This window comes from Haliotis rufescens, unplaced genomic scaffold (assembly GCF_023055435.1).
Source record: "Haliotis rufescens isolate VD_foot unplaced genomic scaffold, xgHalRufe1.0.p SCAF_27, whole genome shotgun sequence".
Lineage (NCBI taxonomy): Eukaryota > Metazoa > Mollusca > Gastropoda > Lepetellida > Haliotidae > Haliotis > Haliotis rufescens.
In genome coordinates this window covers 5412403-5424780 of record NW_025963968.1, presented here as the reverse complement: position 1 = coordinate 5424780, position 12378 = coordinate 5412403, and the positions used below count along the sequence as shown (strand labels likewise).

General features: G+C 41.3%; 1 protein-coding gene across 4 annotated transcripts in view; it reads left to right on the top strand.

Annotated features, from left to right (window-relative positions):
* Positions 1-12378, top strand: part of LOC124139362 (Kv channel-interacting protein 4-like) — a 500624-nt gene that overhangs the window by 44261 nt on the left and 443985 nt on the right. The window contains exon 1 of one of the 4 annotated variants that reach the window (XM_046506369.2): positions 6933-7068. The exons of the other annotated variants lie outside the window; for them this stretch is intronic. Coding sequence (XP_046362325.1) covers positions 7044-7068 — 25 coding nt within the window. The 5' untranslated portion in view covers positions 6933-7043. Of the gene's footprint in view, positions 1-6932; positions 7069-12378 lie in introns of those variants that run through there. 4 annotated transcript variants of the gene reach the window in all.

The following is a 12378-nucleotide window of genomic DNA, read 5'->3' as shown; positions in this document are numbered from 1 at the left end:
CAATCAATCCTGGTATTTATGAACACCTGGAGTCATCACTGATTTTGCAGTGATCCTTTCCATTTAATATTTACCACTATTTCAAACCCAATGGAATCTGTTTTGAAGATACTTGAGACAGGTTAATCTCTGGCATTGATGATTTATACATTTTTGTGAAGCATGTTCATCAGGGGAGATAATCCCGCTGGGTGGCACTCTGAACAAGCTTCGTATCAATCAATATGCGTAATAGTCTGTCTAAGCTTATACAATTAAATACAATATTGTGGAAATTGACGTCTTAAGGTGTGTTCATGCATGGATGCAAACCTCCAAACTAGCCCATCCTGTGATTGAAATAAAATTATTATTCCATGAAAAGACATGTATATGCCATGATAGCTTGTACACTCACTCACTCACTCACTCACTCACTCACTCACTCACTCACTCACTCACTCACTCACACACCCACACACCCACTCACTCACTCACTCACTCACTCACTCACTCACTCACTCGGAGAATATGAAAAAAATATTGAAAAAATTCTATTTTGGGTTACTGTAAACATGTTTATGTAGGTGCTGTGAAACCCTCAGTGTTGGCAGAAAGTCTGATATTAAAGTGTATAAATTACATTTGGTCTTTTTTGTATTTCTTTTTGTAAGCATTAAACCAAACTAAATATTGACAGTAAATCTGATACAGCAAGTTACGCAAGTCTGAGAATCTTTAGATCAGGGCAATACGTGATGTTCACATTTTTTTTATCTTCTAGTCTTCAGATTGTGTAAACTGGCCAGCAACTGTGCATGTTTAATCCGATTTCTTAACACTGAGCAGCAATGCCAGGAAAGGAGTAAAGGCTTCTGAAACGCATAAATAATGTTTTGTTAGGGCTAAACGGGCAACACTTGATATATAACAAGCAGCCAATTTGTAGGTACATCAATAAAGGCAGCTGTCATGTCAGCCAATTACAGAAAAAGCTAATTTTGGATGGTTTACCTTGAAAACAAGGGGAAACACAGGGCTATGGAGAAGTCCGACAGGAGGAGTCACTTTCACATGGGTGGAATGCTTTAGGCTGTGTTTGACTTGAACAGTGTATGTGTATAGATCGTGGACAGGATCTTCACCTGGCCAGATGTGTGTTTACTACATACATGTTCAACGACCAAATATTGATTAGATTTACATTGTACTTTACAAAGCTTCTTGAAAGTGTTTGCAATACGGATGATGATATGTCTCGTTCTCGTAATAAAACGTCCCACACAAGATATCAAATGTTTGACTGAGTTGACTAAAGTTGTCCCCCTTTAATAATGGTATTGATAAGTTACTGTCTTCATGCTATGGTGCTTTGTGTCTAAATCCTGAAGATAACACCTGCTATTCGGACAGTTAATGTGTCTAATATTAGTGGTACCAGGTGTCCTTCTACCCTACACTCACAGTTTCAAGGTGTCCTAAGGAGGGCAGGTGTCTCAATAGACAACCGTTATCCCCAACACCCGGTGTGTCTTAACTTTGGATACGACACATGGTATCTGAAAAGACACATGGTTACAAATGCCCTTTCTGGGGGCACCTGTTGTCTGCAAGGTGGCATGGTTACATATCCTACTTTTGAGGGCACATGTTGTGCTGCAAGGACGCATGGTTACATATATTTTTTCTGACGGCACCTACTGTCTGAACGAACGCATAGTTACATAAACCTTCTGACGGCAAGGACACATGATTACTTATACCTCTTCTGAGGGCACCCATTTAGGGCCCCGACTGTCTGAAAGACACAAGGTTACATATGCCTCTTCTGGGGGCACCTGTCTGCTAGAACACATGATTACATATACTGCTTTGAGGGCAGCTTCTGAGGGCACCTGCTGGTAACATATTCCCCTGCAGGGCTCACCTGCAGTCTGAAAGGACAGATCATTACACGTACCCCTTCTGAAGGCACAGGTCGGTGGGGTAGCTTAGTGGTTAAAAGCGTTTGCTCGTCACGCCGAAGACCCGGGTTCGATTCCTGACATGGGTACAATGTGTGAAGCCCATTTCTGGTGTCCCCGGCCGTGATATTGCTGGAATATTGCTAAAAGCGGCATAAAACCATACTCACTCACTCACTCACTCACTCACTCACTCACTCACTCACTCACTCACTCACTCACTCACTCACTCACTCACTCACTCACTCACTCACTCACTCTGAAGGCACTTGATAAGAACCTCAGAATGTTCACATCATCCTTCTGCAGCCTGTGTCTCCATGTGAAAATGTTCCATCTCAGCATGGAAGTGATTACAGAAGTATTAAGAGACTGAATTTACAAGTGATGTATTTGTTCAGTAATACCTGCTCCTTGTACCTCAGACTGCTGTCACTGGAGACTCTGGTCTTAATGCCTACTGCCTACACATGCTGTTTTCATTCTCCAGCCTGACAGAGCACTTTGTCAGGACAGGAACGCCATGATCTGATTACAGACTATTTGAGGTCATTGCTGGGCCAGTGCTGTAGCTCACCTTGGCTGATGAACGGCATACCTTGTGTCATTACCTGTCACGTCAGGGTACTTAGCTCAACAAGGATCTGGGGGCATGGGTGGAACAGTCGTCTAAAGTGTTTTGCAATTTGCTGTGCAGAGTTATCTCCCTTCAATGTGCAAGACATATTTTATCGTGGATATTAAACCCAGTCTGCCATGATTGTTTCTTGGTCTGTCATACCATGCTTCACTCAGGCCTTTTTCCCACATCAGTGAGTGAGTGAGTGAGTGAGTGAGTGAGTGAGTGAATTTGGTTTTTGCCGCTTTTGGCAGTATTCCAGCAAAATTTTGGCAGGGGACACCAGAAATGGGCATCACACATTTTACCCATGTCGGGAATCGAACCCGGGTCTTTGGAATGACGAGGGAACACTTTAATTCTCCCACATCAAGCTGACATGTCATGATATAACTGAAATACTGTTCAAAGCATTGTTAAGCCCAATTCACTCACTCACTCAACAATGATCTTTCCCTGTGAGAATTACGGGATAAGGCAGGATCCCAAGTATAACTTCCTGCTTGTTGTAGTGATGGACCAAAGTGAGGATCGGGTGGTCTGACTTTGTCATGACACAATGACATGGATCGTTTTTTCCAGACAGCCTTGTGAAATATTGACAAGCAGGGATCGTTCATCAGAAATTGTTGGTTCTACAGTGGTTTGTTTGTTTGTTTGTTTGTTTGTTGTTTAATGCCGCACTCAGCAAATAATCGAGTCTGGACCAGACAATCCAGTGATTGATGTCATGTGCATCGATCCATGTAATTACGATATGGTCACATGCATCATCAACCAAGGCAGCGAGCCTGACCACCCGATCCCTTTAGTCGCCTCTTTCGACGCCTCTTTCGACATGCTAGCCGCCTCTTACAGCAAGCATGGTTTGCTGAAGACCTATTCTACGCTGGATCTTTATGGGTACAGACGTAGTAGTATCAACATCAGCATTCAATAGATATAGTGAAATGTCAAACTCCATTATTTGGATATATAATTCTTAGGCAATGAAACTTTATCGCCCAGGTAGAATCCATATTGGTACTTAATCCACTTGTTTTGAAGTTTAAGGTAATTTCACTGTAGGATTGATACCTCTTATCTTAATGTGGGACCTAGTGGATTAACAGAAGCCGTTGTAATGTGCATTGATAGTTTCACTGTAGATTTGATACCTCTCGTCTTAACTTGGAACCTAGTGGGTTAACAGAAGACCTTGTAATGTGCATTGATGTGAAGGCAATCTTTGGATCAATGTTTTCAGTTTTCAGCTTAGAGGTATCATGGAATTTGATACCTCATTTTAAACAGGTTTTGACCAATCGAGACCTGTGAAGATCCGTGGTAGAATAGGTCTTCAGTAACCCATGCTGGCCACAAAGGGCGACTATGCTTGTCGTGAGAGGTGACTAACGGGATTGGGTGGTCAGACTCGCAGACTTGGTTGATGCATGTCATAGTGTCCCAATTGCGTGGATCGATGCTCATGATATCAATCACTGGATTATCTGGTCCAGCCTCGATTGCATGTAGCGGGAATATTGCTGAGTATGGCGTTAAACAACAAACAATAATTGACCAATCGACCATTCTTCAAGGTCATGGTTGAATAACAGATAACTAATATCATATTCATGGTCGAGAGAATGTCTATCTTACAGGGTTTTTGCTGTACATCTGCCTTGATTGATGCTCACTCATTGCTGCTCAGAGTTACTAAATAAGGAGGACGAATGTGAAGAAAAACTGCCTAAACTAAGATAACATTTGTAAAGAAGCTTGAAATTTTTCTCCACTTATATTTACAATTCGAGATAATGAGATCGAGATAATTTCTTTTGCCATAAAGCTTGAGAAATATTGCTGCTTGGAGAAACATGTTTTCTGCATGTTTACTTTGAATCCTTTCTGTTGACTATATTGCAGATGTTAGCAGACAGTACTTTCTGTAGTTGCCATGGTTACACTGTATTACTATAGCCTGCACTGGCTATAGTTATGTCAGGCGAGTACATTCATAATTACTGCATTTTTGCCACCATCTCATGATATATTGGATCAAAGGTTTTCCTTGCTTATGGGAGATGGAAGCCCATTTCTTGGTCTGTGTGCATACCCCCGTCAGTCTAATGGTTGGCTGAGGTTTCACACCGATTTGTTGTGGACTTTTGTTCCCCCCAGAAGTAGCAGGGCATCATTGTCCCCTCAAACCCATCTACCTCAGCTCTTTGTGGACTTACAAGCTTTTGATTGGATGTGAATGATTAGTTGTTTGTTTGGATCAGCTTTGCGAGGTTGCTCCTTGGATGCCAGTGTGAATCTTCAACATGATTAATGGATTAAGCTTGAAATCTGGAAATTTTTCTGAATACTTTAAGATTGTTATTGGATTCATCAAACAAGATCCATTTTTAAAATGGACCATGTTTCTGAATTGATGCCTTCATGAGTTCTGTGTAGTGAAATATCTATTATCTGAGGAACATTAATTACGATTAAGTTTCACAAGGAACCTGTAGAGCTGAGTCTTGGAGCCTACTCATGGGTTTAAAGGGAAGATTAATGTTGGGACCATGAGGAAAACGTGTCTGAAGAGTGAAAAACCTTTCATCCTTATTCAAGTTGCTGGCCAAGTTGTGATATCAAAGTAGTCCAGTCAGGAAGGGGCGATCCATCATTACCACAATGCCTTAGTGCTCCCAATTTAATTAAATGTCTGTGCACTTCGTTCATCTTCTTTGGCACCCTACCATTGTACTATGGTGTGTATGTCACAAAACTGAGACAATTTGAATGGCTTATTTAGAATCTTAACATAGAACACTGAATTACAGTGTTTAACCTCTGATCTCATCAGCCAATGAGAACATCCGACACATCAGGCTGTGTCTACATTTCATCTGAAATTGGTTCTCATATATATAAATTCATGAACTCCAGTAGGATATGAAATTGGCATATACTTGACATATTTCGAACAGGATATATTTTTTATGTTTTACCCAAACAAGGAATATGTATTCTTTAAACAGGGAACCTGAATAATACAGTCAGTGAGTGTATTACTCAGACAGTGGATATCCGTTCCATGTCACTCCAGGGGGCATAATTTGCTGTACTACTTAAAAAGAGCATGTATTTGTTCCATTTCCAAAAAGGGCCAAAGTTTGCAGTATTACTCCAGCAGAACATATATTTGCTGTGTTATTCCAACAGGGCTTATATTTGCTATATTACTCCAGCAGGGCATAGATCTACTGCATTACTCCAGCAGGGCATAGATCTACTGCATTACTCCAGCAGGGCATATATTTACTGCATTACTCCAGCACGGCATAGATCTACTGCATTACTCCAGCAGGGCTTATATTTTCTGCATTACTCCAACAGGGCTTATATTTTCTGTATTACTCCAATAGGGCTTATATTTGCTCTATTACTCCAACATGGCTTATATTTCATGTGTTACTCACTCCAACACAGTTTATATTTGTTATATTAATCTAGCAGGGCTTATATTTTCTGAATTACTTCAACAGGGCTTATATTTGCTGTACTACACCAACAGGACATCTATATAACACAATACTCCAAGGCATACTATTATCATTGCATTTCTCTAAACAAGACTGAGCTGATATGGTTGCTGTTACTGGTTGACTGGGATGCTATATTTCATGTATTACATAAGCAGGGACTATTTTCTAACTACTGTATAATCAGCACAAGATGGGATCAAATGTTGGTGCATTATCACCATGTTTTACAACATTTGCAACACTGACACAACACTAAACAGACAAGGGAAGATTCCCTTTGGAGAATACATGCCTTCTCCGGTGAGAATAGTCGCTATCTGCCTGTCTGGTGTAATTACAACACTCACTGATAATGTCACTATATGCTAATCACATGCTTATCAGTCATTCATTAAACAGCAGTCATACCAGATGCCTGTTGAACCAAACTTGTAAACAAGATTTGAAAGATTTACCCATTTATGGAATTAGAAACATGGGAGGCGTGCTGTTCATGGGCCTTTATCTGGACTGATTTCAGCTTGTGTATAGAAAAGAAAAGTGATTGATTATATTTGAGGAGAAAAGTAGCTTTTGGTTAATTTGATAATGCGTCTTAAAGTCAAATGTAGTTCATGCTTCATTTCAAAGACGATTTAGCAAGGAGTCCTTGGTGAAAAAAGACAGTATGAAAACTGTTATATTAATGTAACAATACCATGAAAACATTAGCTTTTGGTTAGTGCACCCCACTAGGCTGACTTATCCAACAGTTGTGATTGTTGCAGTACTTAAAACATTCCAGCACAATTACGTTTCATTAGGACATTCTTGTGTGTTATTATTGGTGTCGGAGAGAGGTGCAGAGACAGCGCTGGGGCCTGCGGACTATTGTGTACCTCTTTACATACCACACGGTGCTATACCTCGTATATCCCGCTCAGTTGATACGCACATCACAGAGGATATATACCTGCCAGCATGTCTTACAGTGGCACCAGTTCAGGTAGGCGCTTCCTGGCTAGCTGATGCAGGCATGTTCTTACACCATGCAAATCTGTGTAGGGAAGTAGCATCTCGGACTTCACACTTGCATGATCTAGGGCCATTTTATCACTGTTATTTTTCGTAAGTCATTATTTGTGCTTGTGGAGTTGTTGTTATGATTGCTTCATGTAGCTGTGTTAGTTTTGTTTGTGTTTGTGTCTGGATCTATCAGTCTGAATAGGAAAGAAAACAAACCAATATTATTTAACTATGGTTTGAAAGTCAATAACATTGAGGTCAGATAGTGTAAATTACTGAAGAGAATGTTTTTTTTCTAATGTGTTTTATCTTGAAAACATTCAGTGTGGATTTGGGCATTAATCTTCATGGTTTCAGAGGAACACCTCTTTAGTTGATGGCTATTAAATAACGCTTGGTAAAGTCGTAGATTGGGTGCATGCTGAAACGTACCAGCCAGGTGTATTATCCCGCTGTGGTTCTCCATATGCAGGTATTGTGTTGAAATCAATACATGGTTATTGGTGATTCCAGCCGTCTGTTCTGGGACTATGCAGGAGGTGCTCCACACCCAGGCACAGTAGCTAAGTGGGTCAGGTGTAGGGGATATTCTGAAGTATGTCACTCAGATTTTGTCGAAAGTAGGTGATAATTGGAAAAGATCAATGTCAAGATTTTGGTGATTTTTTGGTTAAATGTTCAAATGAGGTGATACACTTCAAGACAACTTGTTAAGATTGTGTTGCTATTATTTTTATTGTCAAAATGAAGTGGATCGATTGAATGAAAATGGATGATTTGGGCAGGTCAGTGAATCAATGTCAAGTGCAGTTGTCAATTAAAATTGTGTGTCATGTGGATGCCAAGAAACAAAGTTGAGTGTATGAGTTATGTTTTAATTTGCGGCAGTGTGACGTGCAGAGTTATATCCCTTGGTCATCACAGGATATGTTGATCTTAATCATTGATTCCAGATTCCGACCAAATAGTTAACTTTGGTTTTTCAGCACATAATGTGCTTGAGGATTTTCTAAAAGTGGAAAACATTATTGACCTGAATCACTCCAATTGAAGCTTATAATGATATGACTGAAATACCATTCAAAGTTACCCATGAAGATTCGGGTTAGAATAGGTCTTCAGCAACCCATGCTTGCCGTAAGAGACAACTATGCTTGTCATCTGAGGCAATTAATTGGATTGGGTGGTCAGGCTCACTGACTTGGTTGATGCATGTCATTATGTCCCAATTGTGTAGATCGATGCTCATGATGTCAATCACTGGATTGTCTGGTCCAGGCTCGATTATTTACAGACCACCGTCATATAGCTGGAATATTGATGAGTGTGGCATTATACAAGAAACAAACAAACAAAATCCACTTAATAGTTAATAGTTAATAGTCTCTACTTAATAGTTTTGTGTTGTGTGTCACCCCACAGATAAGGACACTGACTCCCAGTGTGATTGTTTGTATTTGGATTTGATATAATTCATCCAACATTTTGCTGAACTCCACACACATAGTAATGTGAGTTCAAGTTCAAAGTGATGCTTGTGGATACACAGACATATACATGTCAATTTTAAACTTTTCATCCGGTTGACCTTTTTCTATATTTGGACTATAATGATGGATCATTATGCATGTTTGCTGCACTATACTTATCGTATTGTGAGAGCATTTTCGAAACAACGCTTCTGTCCACGGGCAAATAGATATCCGTGTCAGTTTTCAGTGTAGTTTACCTCTCTGGTCCTTATTCAGAGTTTATGATGCAGCATTATTAAATGTTCCACTGCAGTCCATTAATTGTTTTAAGAGGTCATGTTCAAAAGCTTTTGTGTATATAACTGTAAATGTTTCCATGCGGTACTGTGACAGTTTTACCACGTTATATGTTAACTGTTACATAGCATCAAAGTGTACCGTTGAAGGTCCTAGGTTCAAATCCCAGGAGGAGCCCCTAAAATGGTGTGTTTGCACCATGAGGAGCATAAGTTAACAGCCAAATTAAGTGTTGAATTAAGGACGTGAACTTCCTGCAACCATGTATTACATGGCACTGTAATTCGTTAATCCCTTGGGCACGCCAGAAACCTATGATTGTGGGTTCAAATCACGGTTCACCCCAATGATATTTCTAGGTTGGTCAGCTCCTAAACCGTGTTCGTGAGTTTCACCAAGGTGGTAAATGTCTGAGATCTGCATCACTTCGGGTTTCACCCCACATTAACATTAAGTTGACACGCTGTGATATAACTGAATACTGAACAAAGCGGTGTTAGACCCATCTCACTCACTCACTCACATAACCGACATTTCCAGAGAGGCCAGCAGAGAGCGCCAATGGTGCCTTGTTCTCCAGGTCCTGCTGACATTACCGACATGTCCAGAGAGGCCACCAATGAGAGCGCTGATGTTGCCCTGTTCTCCAGGTCCTGCTGACATTACCGACATGTCGAGAGAGGCCACCAATGAGAGCGCCGATGGTGCCCTGTTCCCCAAGTCCTGCTGACATAACCGACATGTCCAGAGAGGCCAGCAATGAGAGCACCGATGGTGCCCTGTTCTTCACATCTTGCTGACATTACTGACATGTCCAGAGAGACCAGCAATGAGAGCGCCGATTGTGCCCTGTTCTCCAGGTCCTGCTGACATTACCGACATGTTGAGAGGGGCCAGCAATGAGAACGCCGATGGTGCCCTGTTCTCCAGGTCCTGCTGATATTACCGACATGTCTAGAGAGGCCAGCAATGAGAGCACCGATGGTGCCCTGTTCTCGAAGTCCTGCTGACATTACCGACATGTCCAGAGAGACCAGCAATGAGAGCGCCGATGGTGCCCTGTTCTTCAGGTCCTGCTGACATTACCGACATGTCCAGAGAGGCCAGCAATGAGAGCGCTGATGGTGCCCTGTTCTTCAGGTCCTGCTGACATTACCGACATGTCCAGAGAGGCCAGCAATGACAGAGTCAATGGTGCCCTGGACTGCAGGGCCTGCTGACATTACCGACATGCCTCAGAGAGGCCACCAATGAGAGCGCTGATGGTGCCCTGTTCTTCAGGTCCTGCTGAGTTTGCAGCAAGTATGCTGCATCCAACATATGGCACTGACACTGAATTTGCTAGTGTTTACTGGCAGGTGATATATGGTGCTCGTATTTGCCAATATTTTATGGGTAATCTGGAGTGATGAGCAAATATTGTGTTGTTGCCAATTCTCAGCTGCAGTGTATGTTGGCTTCCTTGATGGCTCTCCTGTTAATTATACCGATTGCCTGTTCCGACCGGTTCTGATTGATACCATATAACTACCATGGTGAAGTGCAGGGTCATTATTATGTGATATAATATTAAATACTGCACTTATCCAGGTACTAGTATCTGCTCAAGTGCGGTTTATTTTATCCAGTTTATTTGGGTTATCATGTTAGAGAAAGATGTTGGTTGTTCAACAGACGCCAAATTTTAAAATTTTGTTCGGATTGTTCAACAGACACCAGCTGTAAATTGTTCTGCTTGGATTGCTCAGTGGACACCAATATTAAAAAGTTCTGCTCATATTGATCAATGAACACCAATTGTAAAAAGGTCTGATTGTATTGTTCAACAGACACCAACTGTAAAAGGTTGCTTTTCGGATTTTCAACAGACACCAACTGTAAAAGGTTGCTGTTTTGATTTTCAACAGAAACAAACAATAGAAATATTGCTGCTTATATTGATCAACAGACACAAACAATAAGATGTTGCTTTTCGAAATGATCAATGAACACAAATTATGACATGTTGCTGCTCGGATTGTTCAACAGACACCAACTGTAAAATGTTGCTTTTCGGATTTTCAACAGACACCAACTGTAAAAGGTTGCTTTTCGGATTTTCAACAGACACCAACTGTAAAAGGTTGCTGTTCGGATTTTCAACAGAAACAAACAATAGAAATATTGCTGCTTATATTGATCAACAGACACAAACAATAAGATGTTGCTTTTCGAAATGATCAATGAACACAAATTATGACATGTTGCTGCTCGGATTGTTCAACAGACAGCAACTGTAAAATGTTGCTGATTGGATTATTTATTTTGTGAATACTTTTGTGATAACATTACACATGGCTGCACAGAAAGTTGTGGTCAACATTCAATGCTACTAAAAACAGTTATGACTACAGTTAATCTGTGACGACATTATCATGTTGCTGGGATACTGCTAAAAGTTTTGTATGCCACACTCACTACTCCCTCACTCACTCGCTCACTCACAAGTTCGTCATGGAACTACATTTAGTCACATTTAGAAAAGTTCTCCTCTGACCTTGAGAACACTCTGTAAGACTTTTTCAAGACATGGGATATATAGGTCAATTGAAATAACACATACAAAACTGACATACGTATTCTGTGAAGACATGTTCTAAAGAACTGGAGAGTACTAGAGTATTTATATTGTCTATAAATACTTGGTAGCTAGGTGGCTAGTAAACATGTACAATCTAGAACTTTCAGATGCAGCTGTTCGCTTGAAGAATCAATTTAGGTCAACTGTTACACATCAGTTAAATCTTCCTGGCTGAATGTACCAACTTTTGTTGTCAATAGGTATATCATCTGTTCAGTGGTGTTTTGTATGAAAAGTGATTGGTTAGAAATTTCGATGGTGGATGAGTGCTCGATGACACAGGTGCCTCGCTGTTGGTGTCTGTGGCTGCGGTGTACGTGAGTGTAGTGTCAGCTGCTTACACCAGAAATACTCGGAACTGTTGTGTATTTGACCTGGAGCAGCTCAGCTTGGTGTTTTGGGGCTCATGTGTTTTCAGTGCTATTTTGGCTTATTTAACTTAGGATCAGTTGTAGGTGGACTGTTAAAGCTGAGTTCAGTCTACATCTTCTTGGGGAGTCTGCATGGGGCTTCCAGGTCAGAATAGACCTCCATAACCCCATGCTTGTTTCCATGTGGGGATTCCAGGGCAGAATAGATCTCCACAACCCCAGCAGAATAGACCTCCACAACCCCATGCTTGTTTCCATGTGGGGATTCCAGGGCAGAATAGATCTCCACAACCCCAGCAGAATAGACCTCCACAGCCCCATGCTTGTTTCCCTGTGGGGATCCCAGGGCAGAGTAGGTGCCCCATGCTTGTTTCCTTGTGGGGATTCCAGGGCAGAATGGATCTCAATGACCCCATGCTTGTTTCCTTGTGGGGATTCCAGGGCAGAGTAGGTGCCCCATGCTTGTTTCCTTGTGGGGATCCCAGGGCAGAGTAGGTGCCCCATGCTTGTTTCCCTGTGGGGATTCCAGG